Source organism: Carassius carassius, chromosome 8 (genome assembly GCF_963082965.1).
Source record: "Carassius carassius chromosome 8, fCarCar2.1, whole genome shotgun sequence".
In the NCBI taxonomy this organism is placed as follows: domain Eukaryota; kingdom Metazoa; phylum Chordata; class Actinopteri; order Cypriniformes; family Cyprinidae; genus Carassius; species Carassius carassius.
This window is the reverse complement of record NC_081762.1, coordinates 5,938,582-5,960,672: the sequence shown is the minus strand read 5'-3', so window position 1 is coordinate 5,960,672 and position 22,091 is coordinate 5,938,582. Positions and strand designations below refer to the sequence as shown.

General features: G+C 35.8%; 1 protein-coding gene across 3 annotated transcripts; it reads right to left on the bottom strand.

The window, feature by feature from the left end:
- Nucleotides 1-527: 527 nt before the first annotated feature.
- LOC132145072 (CMP-N-acetylneuraminate-beta-galactosamide-alpha-2,3-sialyltransferase 1-like) lies at nucleotides 528-20,736 on the bottom strand. 3 transcript variants are annotated; one of them, XM_059555785.1, is made up of 7 exons: nucleotides 20,411-20,736; nucleotides 11,808-12,001; nucleotides 11,551-11,730; nucleotides 11,407-11,452; nucleotides 11,174-11,293; nucleotides 6,663-6,780; nucleotides 5,861-6,230 (listed from the first exon to the last, which is right to left on the bottom strand). In XM_059555785.1, exons 1-6 carry the CDS (start codon nucleotides 20,684-20,686, stop codon nucleotides 6,685-6,687), a joined length of 912 nt encoding a protein of 303 aa, XP_059411768.1. In that variant the 5' UTR covers nucleotides 20,687-20,736; the 3' UTR covers nucleotides 5,861-6,230; nucleotides 6,663-6,684. The 3 variants fall into 3 exon arrangements, with proteins under 3 accessions (XP_059411769.1, XP_059411768.1, XP_059411767.1); XM_059555786.1 differs by lacking the exons at nucleotides 5,861-6,230; nucleotides 6,663-6,780 and adding an exon at nucleotides 528-630; XM_059555784.1 differs by lacking the exons at nucleotides 5,861-6,230; nucleotides 6,663-6,780 and adding an exon at nucleotides 10,415-10,585.
- Nucleotides 20,737-22,091: the final 1,355 nt, after the last annotated feature.

Here is a 22,091-nt window from a genome sequence, read left to right as displayed (position 1 = left end):
TCTGCTAAAGTGAGTCAAGCTTCTGTCAAAATAATTATGCCACGTCCCGTCAGTTTTGGCTCCAAACCCAAAAACATTGACCTATGTGAGAGACAGACAAACCAGTTCATTAGTACTTGAAATGCAATGTCATGTCATTAATAACAAAAAGCAAACAAGTCATGACAGTCCACGGTAGTCTATTATGCAAATCCATTGACGGCACACCTACTGTAAGATGTGCACTGTTCACACATTGGCATTCTGTTGCTTAAAGCACATAAAGGCTGCATCTGACTATTTATAATAATGCATTCCAAATACACCAGCTTTCAAAAGTTTTGAGTCTGTAAACAATAACTGATTTTCTTTTCTTTTTTTTTTTCTTTTTCAATCAGCATATTAGAATGATTGGTGAACGATCATGAGAAACCAAACACTGAAGTAATGATGATGGAAATACTGCTTATAAATTTTAACGATCATCTTTGGCTGTATACATTGTCAGGACTTCAAAATTGAAAGTAACTTACCTTATGACAAGGTCATGAAAATCTATGAGAGGCCCATAATGAGTTCCCAGCAGGTTCCCAGAGTTTCCGACCACAGTACAGGTTCTGCAGCGATCTGGACCGGCGTATGAGTAGTGCTCTTCATCAAGAAAGAGAAAAAACAATGTCCACCACATCGGTGAAGTTACCCTTAGTGATCTCAGTTTGCAGACCCTATACAAATGTTAAAACACCTGATCAGGTTGAGCCAGAAGAGGATTCAGGAAAACATTTTAAAATAAATTGAACAGAAACATAAAAGGAAATCTTAGATTAGCTAATAAAGTATTCCACAAAATCTGAAATATTAGATAATTACTTAGAAATAAAATTTGGTTCCTGCCAAGTTTAAAATCTTTGTTTGAAGTAAAATAATCACTTCTAAATGAACTTCCTTTCTTTCCATATTTATCATATACTTTAAGCAAAGTAAACAAATATTATTTAAACATTTCATAAGCAGAAATTCACACAAAATTTTAAAAAGATCTAAGAAAATATCATGAATATAAAAAAAATGGTCTGTGCTGCCACCAACTGTTTAAATATCACAAATTCCCCTTCTGCAAAAACATTGCAGTTATTCTTCACTGGAATCTTTTATATAATTCTTTCTTCATATCTTTTCATTATGAGTTTTGTGTCCTCATAATCCTGCATGAATTAAGTGTCCTGCATGAATCACTGAGCTAAATGACTCTATATTGTAGATTACTGGAGTGAATTCTCTCAGTAATAGGTGTGTGTGTGTGTGTGTGTGTGTGTGTGTGTGTGTGTGTGTGTGTGTGTGTGTGTGTGTGTGTGTGTGTGTGTGTGTGTGTGTGACCATGGGTGTTGCTAGGCAATTTGAAACTGTAACTTTTAATGTAATACATTTTCCAGTGCATGTGGCAAACTTTGGATACTTCAGCTAAGTAAAGAAGGTTTTACTAGAAATACAAAAAGTAACATTTAGTGGGTGAACAGTAAACAGGTGTGTGTGTGAGATCATGAAGACATTTATTTGGCTTATTCAGTTATGTTATACCTAACTATGCAATACAGTGGAATACTGCACTTTTTGGTATATAAATGTAATATCCCACCCCATTAGTCAAATATTATATATATATATATATAGAGAGAGAGAGAGAGAGAGAGAGAGAGAGAGAGAGATGTATGCGTTTATAGAAATACATTGTTATAGTAACAATTTTCTTAGTAATAATCTACCGCAGCTTATGCTTAAAGCTATAGGGAGCCCTTTTACATTATAATGTTACAATTAGGTCTAACAACTTAACCCAAACACACATTTAAATACTATTTATTTTTAAAAAGGATGATAAACACTCAACTGAACTCTTTTTTTAAGTATGCAAACATGTAAATTGCACAATTATCTTTGTTACAATCATAGTTAATTATAATTATTTTAAACAGAATTATAAAAATGGGCATTCATGTTTTAATGGCCTTCAAATATGAGAAGAGTCTAAATAACTTCTATTAAAAAATATATATATTTTTTTAATCTTGGAGATGGATGGCATATAGGCAGGTAGGGCGAAAGTGGACGGTAAGGGGGGTTCATAGAGATCTCAGACGAATTTCAGAAGACTGTAAAAAGGTTGGAAATAGTTTAGGACACTAGATGGCAGAGGGAATCAATACTGCAGTGAAAACAAAAATGAACAAAGCATCCCAAACAAAAAAGGTTACCCTTAAAAATTAACCATGTTTTTACTACTAAAGTCAAAATCAGAGTATTTTGTTAATGAAACTACAAAAAACTTAAATAATCCAAGCAAGTTCTGGAAAATTATTAAAGCCTATTTTGGAAATATTAGCTTTAGTGAACTACCCCCTCATGTTATGGCTGATTCAGGCAAGGTGACTGATAAACAAACAATGTTAGCTTGCTTTAATGAGCACTTTATTTCTTCAGGATCCCTATTTGAATCCTTATATCCTGATTCTTCTGGTTCCTTTGTACAGGAGAACCCCTCTGACCCATGTTTACCTTTAGAAAAACAATTTTATATTTCTCCTTTATCAATTACCAAAGTCCATAAAGCCCTTCAGGAATTAGACACAAAAAAGTCTGCTGGTCCTGATAATTTAGATCCCTTCTTCGTTAAGATAGCAGCTGACTTCATTGCGGAGCCTTTATGTTATATTTTTAACTTAACAATTGTCGAAAATGACATCCCTTAAGTATGGAAGTCAGCCCATGTTACACCATTACTAAAAGGGGGCGATCCATCTATTTTGAATAACTATAGGCCTATTTCTAAGCTGTGTATTTTAGCTAAACTCCTTGAGCGCCTGGTTGGTGAGCAACTAAAGGAATTTTTAAATTTAAATGATATCCTTTCACCTTTTCAATCAGGGTTTAGGAAACAACATAGCGCCATATCTGCAGCATTGAAGGTGATAAATGATATTGCTGGGGCATTGGATAATAGGAAAATATGTGCTGCGTTGTTTATAGATCTTTCAAAGGCTTTTGATACAGTTGATCACGGCATTCTTGTGAACAGTCTAGTGAGCATTGGTTTGTCTAAGCATTCGGTAGATTGGTTTGCAAATTATTTGTCAGGTAGAACCCAAAGTGTTCGAATGGCTGGTTCTGTGTCTTCATTTTTGCCTATTTCCAAGGGGGTTCCTCAAGGCTCAGTATTAGGGCCCATATTTTTTTCAATTTATATAAACAAACTTTGTGAAAATCTATCGAATGCTATGTATCACTTTTATGCTGATGACACTGTTATTTACTGTACTGCATCATTTACTGCACAAGCCCTTGAGCTTTTGCAGTCTGCATTTAATACTGTTCAGAACCGTTTAAAACAGCTTAAGCTGGTCTTAAATGTACAAAAGTCAAAAATAATGGTATTCACAAACTCAAGACAACTTCCAGTTTCTTCTTCAAGCATCTTAAATTTTGAAGGAAATGAAATTTAATTAGTTAACAGTTATAAATATTTGGGTATAATCATTGATTTTAAATTATGTTTCAGAACCCATGTTAGCAATCTGGTTTCTAAGCTTAAGATAAAGCTTGGCTATCTCTACAGATCAAAATCATGCTTATCCATTCGCGCTAGAGAATACCTGGTGATGGCCACTTTTCTTCCCATATTAGATTATGTTGATCTGATATATATGAATGCTTCTGCCCAATGTTTGAAGAAACTGGATGTTGTGTATCATTGTGCATTACGTTTTTTTACTGGTTGTGGTTATAGGACACATCATTGTATCCTTTATTATAAAGCAAAATGGCCCTCTCTTCATGCAAGAAGATACACTCACTGGCTATGTTTCATTTACAAGGCACTTCTTGGACTAGCTCCTACTTATTTGAGTGTCCTTTTAACAAGTAATCATGGCCATTATGGATTACGTTCAAATGATGTACTACACTTGTTGGTACCCCATGTCAAAACAGAAATAGGGAAAAAAGCCTTAATGTTTGCAGCACCTTCTGCCTGGAACCTTCTTCAGAAATCATTGAAAATGACTACCTGTATTTCTTATAGACAGTTTGTTTCAACTCTGAAGAATGTGGAGCAGGTGAACACTGGTCAGTGTAATTGTTCATAAAGTTATATTAAGCCTTATCCAGCACTGGGTCTTGTGATATATATATATATATATATATATATATATATATATATATATATATATATATATATATATATATATATATATATATATATATATATATATATATGTATGTGCATTTGATGTGGGTTTTTTATATGTTGGAAACTGTTCCTTATGTTTGTTTTTTGTTTTTTTGTTTGTTTTTTACGCTGCATCTTGGCCAGGTCTCTCTTGTAAAAGAGATTTTAATCTCAATGAGTTTTACCTTGTTAAATAAAGGATAAAAAAAAAAAAAAAACTACTAACATGGTTATTTTAGCGTGGCGTTTTTTTTTTTTTTTTTTTTTTTTTTGTAAAACTGTGGTTGTACAGCTGGTATTCAAGCTGAAAAGTACTACTTTAAACAAAACTACTATAAAATGACAAATAATTGTATTGTTGGTGGTGATTTAATAACTCAGTCCACCAGGGAGCAACAGCGAATAGTTTGTGAAGATTTCTTTGAAGAACTGATGATTCATTTCCACTTAAGACCTGTTTTAAATGAAGGTTTGACTTGAAATTATCCGTGAAATAGTCTCTCATAATTTATTTTTATTTTTTTCATAAAAAGCAAGAGCCATTGTTTTCAGTGTATAATGCTTATAGTTAGTCTGTTTCTTATAGAAGACATTTAGCTCTTTATAATTTTGTTTAAACAGACATTTATTCATCTTGTGGTTCTTGGGAAAAAGCCCACTGTGAGTAAAGTTAAAATCCTGTGACATGTGGTCAGCTTACACATTTAAGTAGTCAATATTTATAATCAGTTAAAAATGTATGCGGCACACCTCATTTACAGAAGAACATTTCGCATATGCTGGAGTCAGAATGTAACGAATATAACATCTGACTGATAGTTCTACGTATTTTGAATTTTACTGACCACCATAGGCCTAATTTATAAGTGTGCTATAATGTCTTTACCTTTGTAATCAGGAAAGACCGTTGGAAGATGGAACGGTCCTTCTTTTAGGGGACTATATAGGGCAAAATGATAAACAGTTTGCTTGCAGTTTCTCACAAAGTCTCATATAGCCTATTCCGTTATTTTAGTATGTTCGTAGAGGTTGGATTAGCTACTAACCCAAGTTAAAGACAGCATTTGGTGTCATTTGTTTTATGTTTTTTCACTTGGTCAAAATGTTTAGACATTTTAGGTTCACTATAAGCAGGCACACCAGTTATGCAAATCCAGACTTTTCTTCTTGACCATTTTCTATTCTTGAATCATTAAAATTTATAGAATAAAGCAGAGCATACACGTGTTGCCTCAGTGTTTAGGGAGGCGTTCAAAATCTCTCACAGATGCTGTGCAGTGAGGTACAGGGTTCAGAATACACATGAATACTAGTGGTCACGATACAGAAACACATGGGACAAATCATTTGCATGGGTTATGTTCACAGTATTCACACCAATTTTGAAATACTCTTACTTCAGAGTGAATAACTAAGACTTCGCATTTTCATATAAAAACGGAGATGTAATGTAAGTGTCGTGAGAATATTAAGTCATGTGATAATGTGAAATTTGATAAGATTGCAGTTAACATTCAATGTGAAAACTACTTTAGTATTTAACTTAAATGCATAAATGTACATAATACTATTAAAGTATACATTTAGTTTTCTTTGTGAAAGCATTGTTTGCATACCATTCATTACTCAGTCTTATGCATTTTTATACATTTGCCTCAGTTTAATCGGTTGAATTTAATCTTTATTGTTCCACATTCCCCATTAGGACAATATGCTATTATAAATAATAATGTCTAATTTTTCTTGGTTATATACAGGTGAATAAATACATAAATATTCACAAATAATTCTGCTTTGAAAATGTAGGCTTTTCAAAAGGGTTTCATTAAAAGCCTGTGCTAGGGACACAATGAGAAAATGGTTATAACCCCCCTTTATGTATAGAAATCTTGTTTAACAAAAGAAGCTCATTCATGGTCTTATTTTCAAAGTCTCCGCCGTGACTGCCTCTGCTAAAGTGAGTCAAGCTTCTGTCAAAATAATGATGCCACGTCCCGTCACTTTTCGCTCCAAACCCAAAAACATTGACCTATGTGAGAGATAGACAAACCAGTTCATTAGTACTTGAAATACAATGTCATGTCATTAATAACAAAGAGCAAACAAGTCATGACAGTCCACGGTAGTCTATTATGCAAATCCATTGACGGCACACCTACTGTAAGATGTGCACTGTTCACACATTGGCCGTCTGTTGCTTAAAGCACATAAAGGCTGCATCTGACTATTTATAATAATGCATTCCAAATACACCAGCTTTCAAAAGTTTTGAGTCTGTAAACAATAATTGATTTTCTTTTCTTTCTTTTTTTTCATTTTCAATCAGCATATTAGAATGATTGGTGAAGGATCATGAAAAACCAAACACTGAAGTAATGATGATGGAAATACTGCTTATAAATTTTAACGATCATCTTTCGCTGTATACATTGTCAGGACTTCAAAACTGAAAGCAACTTACCTTATGACAAGGTCATGAAAATCTATGAGAGGCCCATAATGAGTTCCCAGCAGGTTCCCAGAGTTTCCCACCACAGTACAGGTTCGGCAGCGATCTGGACCGGCGTATGAGTAGTGCTCTTCATCAAGAAAGAGAAAAAACAATGTCCACCACATCGGTGAAGTTACCCTTAAGTTTGCAGACCCTATACAAATGTTAAAACACCTGATCAGGTTGAGCCAGAAGAGGATTAAGGAAAACATTTTAAAATAAATTGAACAGAAACATATCAGGAAATCTTAGATTAGCTAATAAAGTATTCCACAAAATCTGAAATATTAGATAATTACTTAGAAATAAAATTTGGTTCCTGCCAAGTTTAAAATCTTTGTTTGAAGTAAAATAATCACTTCTAAATGAACTTCCTTTCTTTCCATATTTATCATATACTTTAAGCAAAGTAAACAAATATTATTTAAACATTTCATGAGCAGAAATTCACACAACATTTTAAAAAGATCTAAGAAAATGTCATGAATATAAAAAAAAATGGTCTGTGCTGCCACCAACTGTTTAAATATCATAAATTCCCCTTCTGCAAAAACATTGCAGTTATTCTTCACTGGAATCTTTTATATATTTCTTTCTTCATATCTTTTCATTATGAGTTTTGAGATATTTCATTAAGAACGTTCTCTTAAAGTTGTCTTATATACTTAGTATGAAATGAGTGGCCACCTACACACTGATAATTTGTCAGGAATGACAACCGAATAAAAAAAAAAAAAAAAGTGTCCTGCATGAATCACTGAGCTAAATGACTCTATATTGTAGATTACTGGAGTGAATTCTCTCAGTAATAGTTGTGTGTGTGTGTGTGTGTGTGTGTGTGCGTGTGTGTGTGTGTGTGTGTGTGTGTGTGTGTGTGTGTGTGTGTGTGTGTGTGTGTAACCATGGGTGTTGCTAGGCAATTTGAAACTGTAACTTTTAATGTAATACATTTTCCAGTGCATGTGGCAAACTTTGGATACTTCAGCTAAGTAAAGAAGGTTTTACTAGAAATACAAAAAGTAACATTTATTGGGTGAACAGTAAACAGGTGTGTGTGTGAGATCATGAAGACATTTATTTGGCTTATTCAGTTATGTTATACCTAACTATGCAATACAGTGGAATACTGCACTTTTTGGTATATAAATGTAGCATACCACCCCATTAGTCAAATATTATATATATATATAGAGAGAGAGAGAGAGAGAGAGAGAGAGAGAGAGAGAGAGAGAGAGAGAGAGAGATGTATGCGTTTATAGAAATACATTGTTATAGTAACAATTTTCTTAGTAATAATCTACCGCAGCTTATGCTTAAAGCTATAGGGAGCCCTTTTACATTATAATGTTACAATTAGGTCTAACAACTTAACCCAAACACACATTTAAATACTATTTATTTTTAAAAAGGATGATAAACACTCAATTGAACTCATTTTTTAAGTATGCAAACATGTAAATTGCACAATTATCTTTGTTACAATCATAGTTAATTATAATTATTTTAAACCGAATTGTAAAAATGGGCATTCATGTTTTAATGGCCTTCAAATATGAGAAGAGTCTAAATAACTTCTATTAAAATTCTTTTTTTTTTTTTAATCTTGGAGATGGATGGCATATAGGCAGGTAGGGCGAAAGTGGACAGTAAGGGGGGTTCATAGAGATCTCAGACGAATTTCAGAAGACTGTAAAAGGTTGGAAATAGTTTAGGACACTAGATGGCAGAGGGAATCAATACTGCAGTGAAAACAAAAATGAACAAAGCATCCCAAACAAAAAAGGTTACCCTTAAAAATTAACCATGTTTTTACTACTAACATGGTTATTTTAGCGTGGCTGTGTTTTTCTTTTTTGTAAAACTGTGGTTGTACAGCTGGTATTCAAGCTGAAAAGTACTACTTTAAACAAAACTACTATAAAATGACAAATAATTGTATTGTTGGTGGTGATTTAATAACTCAGTCCACCAGGGAGCAACAGCGAATAGTTTGTGAAGATTTCTTTGAAGAACTGATGATTCATTTCCACTTAAGACCTGTTTTAAATGAAGGTTTGACTTGAAATCATCCGTGAAATAGTCTCTCATAATTTATTTTTATTTTTTTCATAAAAAGCAAGAGCCATTGTTTTCAGTGTATAATGCTTATAGTTAGTCTGTTTCTTATAGAAGACATTTAGCTCTTTATAATTTTGTTTAAACAGACATTTATTCATCTTGTGGTTCTTGGGAAAAAGCCCACTGTGAGTAAAGTTAAAATCCTGTGACAGGTGGTCAGCTTACACATTTAAGTAGTCAATATTTATAACCAGTTAAAAATGTATGCGGCACACCTCATTTACAGAAGAACATTTCGGATATGCTGGAGTCAGAATGTAATGAATATAACATCTGACTGATAGTTCTACGTATTTTGAATTTTACTGACCACCATAGGCCTAATTTATAAGTGTGCTATAATGTCTTTACCTTTGTAATCAGGAAAGACCGTTGGAAGATGGAACGGTCCTTCTTTTAGGGGACTATATAGGGCAAAATGATAAACTTTTTGCTTGCAGTTTCTCACAAAGTCTCATATAGTCCATTCCGTTATTTTAGTATGTTCGTAGAGGTTGGATTAGCTACTAACCCAAGTTAAAGACAGCATTTGGTGTCATTTGTTTTATGTTTTTTCACTTGGTCAAAATGTTTAGACATTTTAGGTTCACTATAAGCAGGCACACCAGTTATGCAAATCCAGACTTTTCTTCTTGACCATTTTCTATTCTTGAATCATTAAAATTTATAGAATAAAGCAGAGCATACACGTGTTGCCTCAGTGTTTAGGGAGGCGTTCAAAATCTCTCACAGATGCTGTGCAATGAGGTACAGGGTTCAGAATACACATGAATACTACTGGTCATGATACAGAAACACACGTCACTGATCTTTTATGTTCAAAAGTCATTGCAACAAAACAAAAAGGCTTTAAGTGCAACCTGAAAAAGAAAATTAAATAAACAATGTATGCAGTAGACAAGGATGCATACATCGTAAGTTACCGTGTAATTTATTACTTAGACAAATGCAAGGCAAAGAATTCTGCACAGACAAATATTTATGACGACAACGACCTTTTGTGTAGCTGTCATTGTTTTGTCTGATAGCTTTTTTGACTTCTTTGCACTTGCGTAAGACCCATAATTGTTTCTTGCATGGGACAAATCATTTGCATGGGTTATGTTCACAGTATTCACACCAATTTTGAAATACTCTTACTTCAGAGTGTATAACCAAGACTTCGCATTTTCATATAAAAACGGAGATGTAATGCAAGTGTCATGTGAGAATATTAAGTCATGTGATAATGTGAAATTTGATAAGATTGCAGTTAACGTTCAATGTGAAAACTACTTTAGTATTTAACTTAAATGCATACCTGTACATAATACTATTAAAGTATACATTAATTTTCTTTGTGAAAGCATTGTTTGCATACCATTCATTACTCAGTCGTGCATGCATTTTTATACATTTGCCTCAGTTTAATCGGTTGAATTTAATCTTTATTGTTCCACATTCCCTATTAGGACAATATGCTATTATTAATAATAATGTCTTATTTTTCTTGGTTATATACAGGTGAATAAATACATAAATATTCACAAATAATTCTGCTTTGAAAATGTAGGCTTTTCAAAAGGGTTTCATTAAAAGCCTGTGCTAGGGACACAATGAGAAAATGGTTATAACCCCCCTTTATGTATAGAAATCTTGTTTAACAAAAGAAGCTCATTCATGGTCTTATTTTCAAAATCTCCGCCGTGACTGCCTCTGCTAAAGTGAGTCAAGCTTCTGTCAAAATAATGATGCCACGTCCCGTCACTTTTGGCTCCAAACCCAAAAACATTGACCTATGTGAGAGATAGACAAACCAGTTCATTAGTGCTTTAAATGCAATGTCATGTCATTAATAACAAAGAGCAAACAAGTCATGACAGTCCACGGTAGTCTATTATGCAAATCCACTGACGGCACACCTACTGTAAGACGTGCACTGTTCGTTCATTGGCCGTCTGTTGCTTAAAGCACATAAAGGCTGCATCTGACTATTTATAATAATGCATTCCAAATACACCAGCTTTCAAAAGTTTGCATATTAGAATTATTTGTGAAGGACCATGAACACTGGAGTAATGATGGTGAAAATACTGCTTAGAAAAGGAATAAATAAGATTTTAAAATATGTAAATAGAAAATAGAAAACAGCCATTTTAAACTGTGAAAATATTTCACAGCATTACCATTTTCACTGTATTTTTATCAAATAAATGCAAAACATTTACTATGCCTTTACTATGCCTAAATGGCAAGTAAAACTAAAACAAACTGTGGTTGGTCCTATTAATCAGATCGTCTCTCATGACGCCGATTCTGAAATGTCTGGCTCTGTGAGACAAATGTTAAAGGAATTGAAATAAGAGGCAAAAAAAAACTTCTACCTGATCACAGATGTGCAGAGCGAATATCAGTGTAATGAATCCACTTGATGGGTATTTGCCATGTTTCTGCAGCCAGCTCTCATAGACATATTTAATGAATTCAGGATGGATGATCATCACCTTACAGACAATCAAAACAATTATTGACTTAATCATGTACATTTCTTCCTGGAAAACCATGTAGATCAGAAAGTCCAGTGTTATACATTGATTGATAGATAAATAATTCTCACCTTTTCTCTGTCAGCGTTTACTGTAGGTCTCACTCTAATATAGGTGCTGAAGAAACACAAAGAGTCATTAAGATGATTGCTGTAAAATGTCTGAAGGCCTGTTTCCCTTAAATCTGTGAGTGAATATTGTGGAAACAATCTCACCGTGTGATGTGTTTAGTGGTGAAGGCACTGATGAGCCAGCGCATGTCTTTGATCTTAAAGGGCAGAAGAATAAGGTGGGTTGAGTTGTCTACATCCACAGCACTCTCAGGGTAAAGAATCCGGTGAGTGGTCTTAGAGCCCACATCCTTCTCATAACCTTCTGTTGGACCCTTGTTTATCCTGAGCATGAAAATACATTTTAACGATCATCTTTGGCTGTATACATTGTCAGGACTTCAAAATTGAAAGTAACTTACCTTATGACAAGGTCATGAAGATCTATGAGAGGCCCATAATGAGTTCCCAGCAGGTTACCAGAGTTTCCCACCACAGCACAGGTTCTGCAGCGATCTGGACCGGCGTCTGAGTAGTGCTCTTCATCAGGAAAGAGAGAAAACAATGTGTCCACCACGTCTGTGAAGTTAACCTTAGTGATCTCAGTTTGCAGACCCTATACAAATGTTAAAACACCTGATCAGGTTGAGCCTTCAGAAGAGGATTCAGGAAAACATTTTAAACAAAAATATAAAAAGGCAATCTTAGTCTAGCTAATAAAGTATTCCACAAAATCTGAAATATTAGAGAATTATAGAAATACAATTTCTTTCCTGCCAAGCTTAAAATCTTTGTTTGAGGTAAAATAATCACTTCTAAATTAACTTTCCATATTTATCATATCCTTTAAGCACAATAAACAAATATTATTGAAACATTTCATAAGCAGAAATTCACACAAAATGTAAAAAAGATCTAAGAAAATGTCATGAATATCATTATCTTAGCATAGGGAGAACGTTTAAAAAAAATAAAATAAAAAATAAAAATTGGTCTGTGCTGCCACCAACTGTTTAAATATCACAAATTCCCCTTCTGCAAAAACATTGCAGTTATTCTTCACTGGAATCTTTTATATATTTCTGTGTGTGTATATACACACACACACATACAGACAGACAGACAGACAGACAGACAGACAGACAGACAGACAGACAGATAGATAGATAGATAGATAGATAGATAGATAGATAGATAGATAGATAGATAGATAGATAGATAGATAGATAGATAGATAGATAGATAGAGAGAGAGACACACACACACACACACACAGGTGCTTCTCAATAAATTGGAATGTCGTGAAAAAGTTAATTTCAGTAAATCAACTCAAATTGTGAAACTCGTGTATTAAATAAATTCAGTGCACACAGACTGAAGTAGTTTTAGTCTTTGGTTCTTTTCATTGTGAGGATTTAGGCTCATATTTAAGAAAAACCCACCAAATCCTAATCTCATTCAATTAGAATACTTCATAAGACCAATAAAAAAAATATATATATATATTTTTAGTGAATTGTTGGCCTTTTGGAAAGTATGTTCATTTACTGTACATGTAGTCAGTACTTGGTAAGGGCTCCTTTTGCTTTAATTACTGCCTCAATTCGGCGTGGCATGGAGGTGATCAGATTGTGGCACTGCTAAGGTGGTAAAAAATTGGCGCCCCATTTCTCTGCTCGGCATGGACTATAAGATACTGTCCAAAGCATTAACCAACAGATTGAAGCTCTACATATCAACGATTATTCATCCAGATCAGTCATATTGCATTCCGAAATGAACTATATTTGATAATCTGTTTTTAATTCGTGACTTGATTTCATTTGCAAAAGAGAATAAAGTTGAATGGAGGATTTTTATCTTTGGACCAGGATAAAACCTAATTCGACCGAGTGGATCATGGGTTTCTTTTCCAGTATTTTGAAGCCTTTGGATTTGGATCCTCATTTATTTCCCATGTTAAATTGTTGTATACCGATATATATAGTCTTTTAAAAATTAATAGCTCGCTCACAAGACCTTTCGCGGTAAGCAGAGGCATAAGGCAAGGATGTAGTATGTCAGGCATTTTATATGCTATTGTCATTGAACCTTTTCTAATGGTACGGAGACAACAACTTCGTGGGATTTCTATAGTGGAGCTATAGAATATAGTGGAGCTATATTCTATAATCTCTCTTCGGAGATTGTTACCACTTAACTCAGTGATTACGCAGATGAGGTCACTGTAATTATTAGATCAGATGATGATGTTTACAACTTAGAAGCAGCTCTTAAGATCTATCAAGAAGCTTCCTCAGCCCAGATCAACTGGACCAAAAGTACTTCCTTCTTATTAGGCCAATGGGAGGTTGAAGGCTTTGTCACGGTGTGACAAATAGCATATGGAACTTATTCCCGCTGAAGCAGTGTTCCCGGTGGGACACTTTGAGTGTAACCCCGTCCCCAGGCCTGTGTGTGCGTCTGTTGCCATGACAACCCCAAATGACAGATTGGCAACAGGTATGGGGAATTTACTCTGAGAGTTTTGGTGAGGCCTCGTCAACATTGGAGAGGATGTTCTTCTCCCTCGTGAAAAGTTGTTTTATTGGGTGTAGCAGTTATTGGAGGACTGGTGAATGAAGAGGAGAGTGTTGCCTTGATGAGGGACTCGAGGACAACAGAAGGAGAGTGAAATACCCCGTTTGCATTGGAGAGGAGCTAAGTAACCGAGAACTGAGTCTCGTAATTGCATGCATTCGACACTGAATTGGATGTGGTTTGGAGTGTTTGGATCACGATCATAAATATCATGTGGATTGTATTGATTCATTATCGATCTCTTATCTCTCCCCCTCCATTATAAATGGTGATGTGAACATTGCCTGTGTCTGTGAAGAAAAACATCCCAGAACATCCTCAGCAGCATTGATGATGGCCCCCCCCCTCCCTCAGACAGAGACCCGAATGTGAGTGCTGGCCTTAAATTGCACTTCGTGAAGTGAGTTTGCAGTGCCTAAAATTGATGTTTTCCCCCACATTATATGCCTGAAGTGGAATTGTCGTGTGTGTGGAAGATACATTCCTTTTTGCCATGCACTCTCCATGTGTTATGCTGGTTGACTGTCAATAGTGAGAGTTCTGTGACATTGATCTGTTCCAACTGTCTGGATGTTGAGGAATTATCATCTGGGATTTGAATTAACCCCTCTGTTTGCGCTAATAGGAGAAGAGATGCCCTGTTGAAATGTTCACTATCTGTCTCAGTAAAACCCCCATGCAGCCTGTCGACTTCGAGTCTGCTGTATCCTTGCAACTCATCTGTATGGTGAGAAGTGTTCGTTCCTTCCAACGCATGTGAACTGTATACTTTGCCTGAAGCATCCATTCTGTCTGTCTCAGTAGAAGCCCTGTGCAGCCTGTCGACTTCGAGTCTGCTGCATCCTTGTAGCACCCCTGTGCTGAAAGAGGTGACTGTCCCTCTGTCACGAACCTGAGGCTGGCACGCTCTGTTTGAAATATCCACTCTGTCTGTGTCAGAAGTCCCGTTCAGCCCGTTGACTTCGAGTCTGCTGTATCCCTGCAATTCATCTGTATTGTGAGAAGTGTTCGTTCCTTCCAACGCATGTGAACTGTATACTTTGTCTGAAGCATCCATTCTGTCTGTCTCAGTAGAAGCCCCGTGCAGCCTGTCGACTTCGAGTTTGCTGCATCCTTGTAGCCCACCTGTGCTGAGAGAAGTGACTGTCCCTCTGTCACGAATGTGAGGCTGGCACGCTCTGTCTGGAATATCCACTCTGTCGGTGTCAGGAGAAGCCCCGTTCACCTTGTCGGCTTTGAGTCCGTTACCACTTGTAACCCCCTGGTATTGGAGAAGTGCCCGCCCCCCGCTGCGAGCGAGCGTGGGAACAGTGTGCCATGTTGGAGTCGCCATTCAGTGTGTCCCCTGCCTAATTACTCACCGGCTTGCTGTGTACCTGCCTAAGGCCCTGCTCTGGTGTTACAAAGAAAGTAGAAGAGCCTGACCACACCTCTCCCAAGGAAGATTCCCCTGCACCTGCCGTATACGTACCTGACTGATATCCATTCGCCTCAAATTCCGCACCTGTGAAAGAAGGAAGGTTGGAATTACCTACTTACCAGAGGAGACTTACCAGACCGCTCACTTGCCAAACACATCTCCACCTTAAGGCTGTGCACCTGCCGTATATGTACCTGACTGATATCCATCCGTCCCAAATTCTGCACCTGTGAAAGAAGGAAGGAAGGTTGGAAGTACCTACTTAGCAGAGGAGACTTACCAGACCGCTTACTTGCCAACCGCATCCCCACCTGTGAAAGACCTACTTGACCACCCACCTGTTCTCCGTCCATCTACTGTGGGGTCCGCACTGAGGAAGAGGGCGGGAGAGTTCCCGGTCGCTGTACCGTTCACCTTTGATCCCTGAGGGCAACAAAGAAGATTTTAGATTAGGATTTCCAATTTGCTTTTACTTCAAAATAAAACTTGTTAAATTTATTCTCTGTCTCCGACTCTTCCCTCTGATACGCTCCTCGAGGTGGTTCTGGTTCAGGGGTGGGCGCAGTCTAGCTTGGCCCACCCGACCTGTGACAGCTTTCCAAAGCTCCCTCAGCACTGCCCTTGGAGTTCAGTTTAAAGTGCTGGGGTTTTTTCTTGGAACAGAACAATATATGGAGAAAAACTGGGAAGGCTTATATGAAAAGGTGGCTGGTCGTCTGGAGAGATGGAGATGGACTCTCCCTCAATTGTCTTATAGAGAGAGGGTCCTTGTTGTAAATAATCTTGCATCATCTATGTTATGGCACCGTCTGACTGTTATTAATCCCCCAAAGGATCTTTTGCAAAGAATACAAAAGGTTTTTGTGTTGGATGGCTTCCATTGGTTGCCTTCTGGAATTGTATACTTGCCTGTAAACGAAGGAGGGCAAGGACTGATCGAACTGTCAGCTAAAGTGAGAGCCATGAGACTAAAATCTGCACAGAGACTGCTTTATTCTATGGAATGTACTCCATGGGTGTCTTTCGGGCTAGCCTTGTTAAGATCTCTGTCTGGGGTTGAGCTTGATAAACAGTTGTTTTTGATGTCATCCTTTAACAAAAAAGTTACATCTGGTGTTATGTTTTTATGCCTCGGTTTTAAATGCCTGGAATGTGTTTAAGTTGTCTAGGTCTGAAAATGATCATTATGGCCTAGACGAACCCTTATTTTTTTAATCATTTTTTAGGAAATATTTGCATGTCTAATTATATAGTAATGAGGTGCATGGAAAAAGGACTCCCTAAAGTGGGGCATTTGATTAACCCAGCCACAAATGAATGGAGATCAGTAGAAGAAATTGCTAGTCAAGTTGAACTGAGGTCTGTGAGGGTAATGCAGCAGTTGATTTCTGGTCTAAAAGCTGCTCTTCCTCCTCTCATTCAGTTTGTCAATCATTCTTTGGAGAGTGAGCCTGTACAGGTAGCCTTTCCTGAGCTAACTGTGTCACCTAAAGTTTGTCCTGAAGCGATTCAGGAGGGAAAGTTGCACTTTGAGAGACTCAAATGTTTACCTTTTCTAACAGCAGTCAAAAAAAGCATTTACCAAGTCTGTGTGAAAACAGCATACTTTATTTGATTTGCATGACAGACAGGATACTAAATGGAGAGAAAAACTGTCAGCTGTTGATAATATTTCTCCCTCCTGGAGGCTTTTTTTATAAAAGTCCCCTTCCAGAACGTTCAGGTGATTTACAGTGGAGAATAATACATTGTGTGTTAGCCACTAATGTTTTTGTTTCAAAATTCAATTCAAATGTATTGCCTTTTTGTCATTTTCGTAATGGGCACGATACGGTGTTCCATGTTTTTAATGAATGTCCACGGTTAGAGCCACTCTTTGTATTGTCGGAAGGGATCTTGATAGGGTTGGGTTTTGTTTTTAACAAAATGATTTTTATTTATGGATACAAGTATTCTAAAACAAACAAAGAGCGTTGTACTTTTGCCAATTTCATAATTGGTCAAGCAAAATTGGCTATTTGGAAAACTTGTAGGCTTGCTATTGAAGGACGAATAGTTAATGTTTTGATAAATTTTCAAAGCATTGGTTGAATCACGAATAAGGGTACAATATATATTTTTCAAAACTGCAGACAATATGGTTGAATTTACATATAAATGGTGTGCAAATAGTGGTTTGTTTGCGGTTGGTGATGATTCTTTGATATTTAATTGGTAAATATTTGTGTGTTACTTTTGTATTATTGTGTAGAATGTGCCACTTAACTGATTAAAGATACATTTAAACTTTTCTCTCTCTCTCTCTCTCTCTCTCATGAGAGGTTTGGGCGACTGAGGGTTCCCACGTGGAGAGGGTGACAGTTGGGTTTTTTTTATCCATTTTTACTTTTTGTTTTTCATTTTCTAAAACAACAATTATTGACTGTAATGAAGAATATAGTTTTTATGTGAGATACTGGTTTAGATTTGTTTGGGATCAGGATGGCTTGACTGTGGAGGATGATTTGACGGCTGTTGGAGAGGAGATTGAAATATTCTCATACCCATCAACTTCTCGTATGAACAAAGCTGTGGTGGGGTTTAAGGAAGAGGCTCAAGTAAACCGCCTGATAACTAATGGAATTGTGATAATTGGAGAATTTATTGTTGTTTCACCACTTGTTGCACCAACAACTAAAGTTACTGTATCTAACGTGCCTCCGTTTAGTTAAAATGAGGAAATTGTTGTGAGGACTTATGTTATGGAAAGTTTGCTAGCGCAATAAAAATGCTACCACTCGGCTGGAAAAATAAAGTATTAAAACATGTAATGTCTTTCAGAAGACCGGTGTTCATGTTTTTGGAAGAACCAAATTTAGAGGTGTCTTTTAGAGTGTTACACGAAGGAAAGGCATATATGATTTATGCTAACACTGGAAGCATGAAATGTTATGAACGTGGGGGTGTAGGTCACAAGAGGCTAGCATGCCCAGATAAAGTTGAGACTAGTGGGGAGAACGCTGGGCCGAGTATTGTGGCAGTTATAGCGAATGCATCAGAGGACGGTTTGGCCCCAGTTGTGGTGGAGCATGACGCTCAAATTGTTTAACAAGTTGAAAGTGTTAATGATAATGGTCAAAAATGGAAAAGTTGTTGCTGAAGCAGAAGGTGGTGAAAATGGTGTAATGAATGATGTGATCATGTAGGCATATATGGTGAAGTGACTAGTTATAATATTGATACATCAAATGGTGAAGAAAGACGTGATGCTGAGATGAAAGATGATACGCTTTGAGATTTCGGTCATGGGATCACAGATAGTGGGAGATGTGTATACTTTACAAGAGATGACAATGATAAATTTATTGCATCAGTGTTGTTGCAAAGAACGGTCAGCTATGAGGTTTTGGATAAGAAGAAGAGATTTCGATTGAAAAAGATGGTAACAAAAATACGAAAAGATAAACTTGTTCTTCAAAGACCTCAAAATTATTAAATATCATGTGGTGGCTTTTATACTTTGCTGTTTTTTCCTCTATCCACAAGATCCTCTTATATGGATCTTTTGAGGGTGGGTTCTCTTAATATTAATGGGGGAAGGGATTGGGTAAATTAGCAAAAGTTTCAGAATTCCTTGGAATTAAAAAGATTGTTTCTTTTTTACAAGAGATGGGATATGTGGTGGGAGGGCAAGTTTGTTTTGAGCCATGGAACACATAATAGTGCAGGAATAGCCATTCTATTTTCTGCAAACATTAATGTAAACATTTTAAATGTTGAAAATATTGTTGAAGGTAGATTGTTACTAACACAAATTGAGTATGAGGGGACTATATTTATGTTTGTTAATGTCTATGCCTCCAATAGTGGTCCGGAGAGGTAGGATCCTTTTAGGAAATTAAGAAATGCCATCCAGAAGTATGATAATAGTGTGTCTCTTGTAATTGGAGGGGACTGGAATTGCACAACTGATTTTACAGTGGACAGAAATGGGGAAGAGCCTCAATCAGTCAAGTGTCACACTATTAAAAGTTATGCTAGAATTTCAATTATTGGACATGTGGAGAACAAGAAATATAGACAATATATAGACAAGATATAGACAAGACAATATACATAGTTGAAAGTGTGTAACAGAGTTTGTAGTGCAAGATTGGATCGTTTTTATATGAAAGAGATATGGAACAATAGAATAATTGATGCATGTGTTTCACCAAACAGTTTTTCTGACCATTACAAGATTATTGTGGATCTAAATCTAAATAAGACATCGAGATCTAATTATTACTGGCATTTGAATGTTAAATTACTACATGATGCTTTTTTTTCCCCTTAAAGTTTTAAAGTGTTTGGGGATAACTGGAAGATGAAGAAACTTATTTGTGAATCTTTGTCTATGGTGGGATGTTGGGAAGGCGAATATAAGATTTCAGAATTATGTTTTTCATACATCAACCATGGTTAAAACCATAGTAAATATTTTGCAAAAGGAAATTGAGTTGTTGGAGAAAAAATCTTGTAACTGATAATGGAGATGTACATGGTGATATGTTAAAGAAAAAGAACTCTTTTTTTTTTTTTAAGAATTTTTTTTTTTTTTTTTTTACACAAAAGCAGGCAAAAGGAGCATTGATAAGATGATGACTAATGAGTCGGTGCATGCGTGCTTAGGCCCATTTGCATTCTCGCAGCATGCAGAAAAGATCAAATAACTTGATATCAATTTATGAGACAACGTATGACTAGTCTGCTGTCATTAGGCTGAGCCTATATCATCCACATAATCAGGACTGTTTAATCAAATGTAATCGTTAAGTGAAAAACACACATTGGTTCCCATTTACCATTAGGCCCATTACAAATTATTTCAAAGTATACATTTAAATATTAAAAACTATAGTTATAATTACCATCGTCTACATAGTGTGTTTGATATGAGAGAGAGAATGTGTACTTACCTAACTTTTTTCCTCTCTCTTAAATTGGGCTGTGTGTGATCAAACTAACCCGTCTCCCCCACCCTTGATCCGGACTGAATTTACGTACCGTCCACCATCTGTAGACGTCTGACCGCAACACACCGTTTCTTCTGTTCAGCAGAAATGGAACCGTGGGGTTGAACCGCGTGAAGAACCAATCAGTATCGTTCAGATCCGTGACGCATTTATCACAAGCGCACAGACCTCCGCTGGTGGAATCAACAGAAGTTTTGAGGGAAGTATAGATCATCGCGTTTTGGAACAGCATAAATAGAAAGATGAAGCCAAATGTGAAGAGTGCTTTGAGGTACGAGGACCTGGGTTTAGTGAAAGGAACCATCATTTCAATTGGCTGAAGAGGGCTTTAAATCCTACAAAAAAAATACACGAGAGAGAGCGAGAGAGAGAGAGAACAGTGGCATTTATATTGATGTTAATATTCCTATTACTACTGACATCATGAGTCTGCTTGGTCTAAAACAAATGTCAAGACAAGAGCAAGTCGCCTATTACAAATTGTCTGGAACATAAAGAAACATCAGCAGTGAAAGTGTTTGTTGAATTTTAAATCCATAAGGACTGCGGTTTTTCCTGTTGTATTACCCTTTAACATTATTATTATTATTATTATTATTATTTTATCTGCTTCAAAAAACTTGCTAAACAAAATCGCGAGAGATGGGTTTGATCAAAGTCAAGAACTACGTTTCTGTGAGCGACTGACCCTTCAGTAGCTATAACATTAAAACATTATATATATTTACAACTAATAGAGTACAATGAGGTAACATTATTTGACGTTGAGTGCATTAAACTAAAAATTAGCAATACGCTACAGTATTAATCTATGTTGAAAAAAAAAGTGTTTCTCAGAATTTGTTTATTCATGACAAGTGTTATAATTTTCCTAGACTAGACACATGTGACACTTCAGCTATATTAAAATTCATTTATATTTACAACTAATAAAACACTCTACAATAAGGGTACATAGGTTTACATTGGTTATTGCATTACACTAAAATTAGTTACAGTATTAATCTTTGTTAATGTTAATAAAAAATAAATAAAAAATAGACCATGCTAACTCAGTTCCATTAAACAATTACCATCAACTATGCTTTATAAGTATCTTTTTAAACTAAACTTAAAGTAATTAATATTTACATGAGTTAATATAAAAGTTAAATGCATGCTATAAACCTACCTGTTTGTTTGGAAATTTGATTATGGAACAATAGTGGTAACTTTCAAGAATGTGTCAATCTGACGTGTAAAAAGGAGGTGGTGTTTCTTAAGTACACACCTCTTGGTCACTCACTCACTTCTTTGGCAGATAAATTGTTTAACATGCATAGTCATGTTATGACTATGGGGTCCACCAAGCAACATACAAGATTTTAGCTATCTGCGTATTAAAAATCGTGATAGGCTATTATTTAGTTTTTTTATTTATTTTTCTTAATTTAATTTTCCCAGTTACATTTTCAAACATTAGGCACAGCATCATGTTAGGAAGCAGGTTATGTTGAACCTAAAACCTCTGACACACCTTTATATTTTAATAATCTACCTGTAACTTGTTTACTTAGGACTTTTTAAATTTGCTTAGCAAAGGCTGTCAGTCCTTAGCCATCCAGGGTTCATTAAAGCAACTCTTTTCACTTTGAGAAAAAAATAATTATACAAACACACACTTATATATATATATAATATATATATATATATATATATATATATATATATAT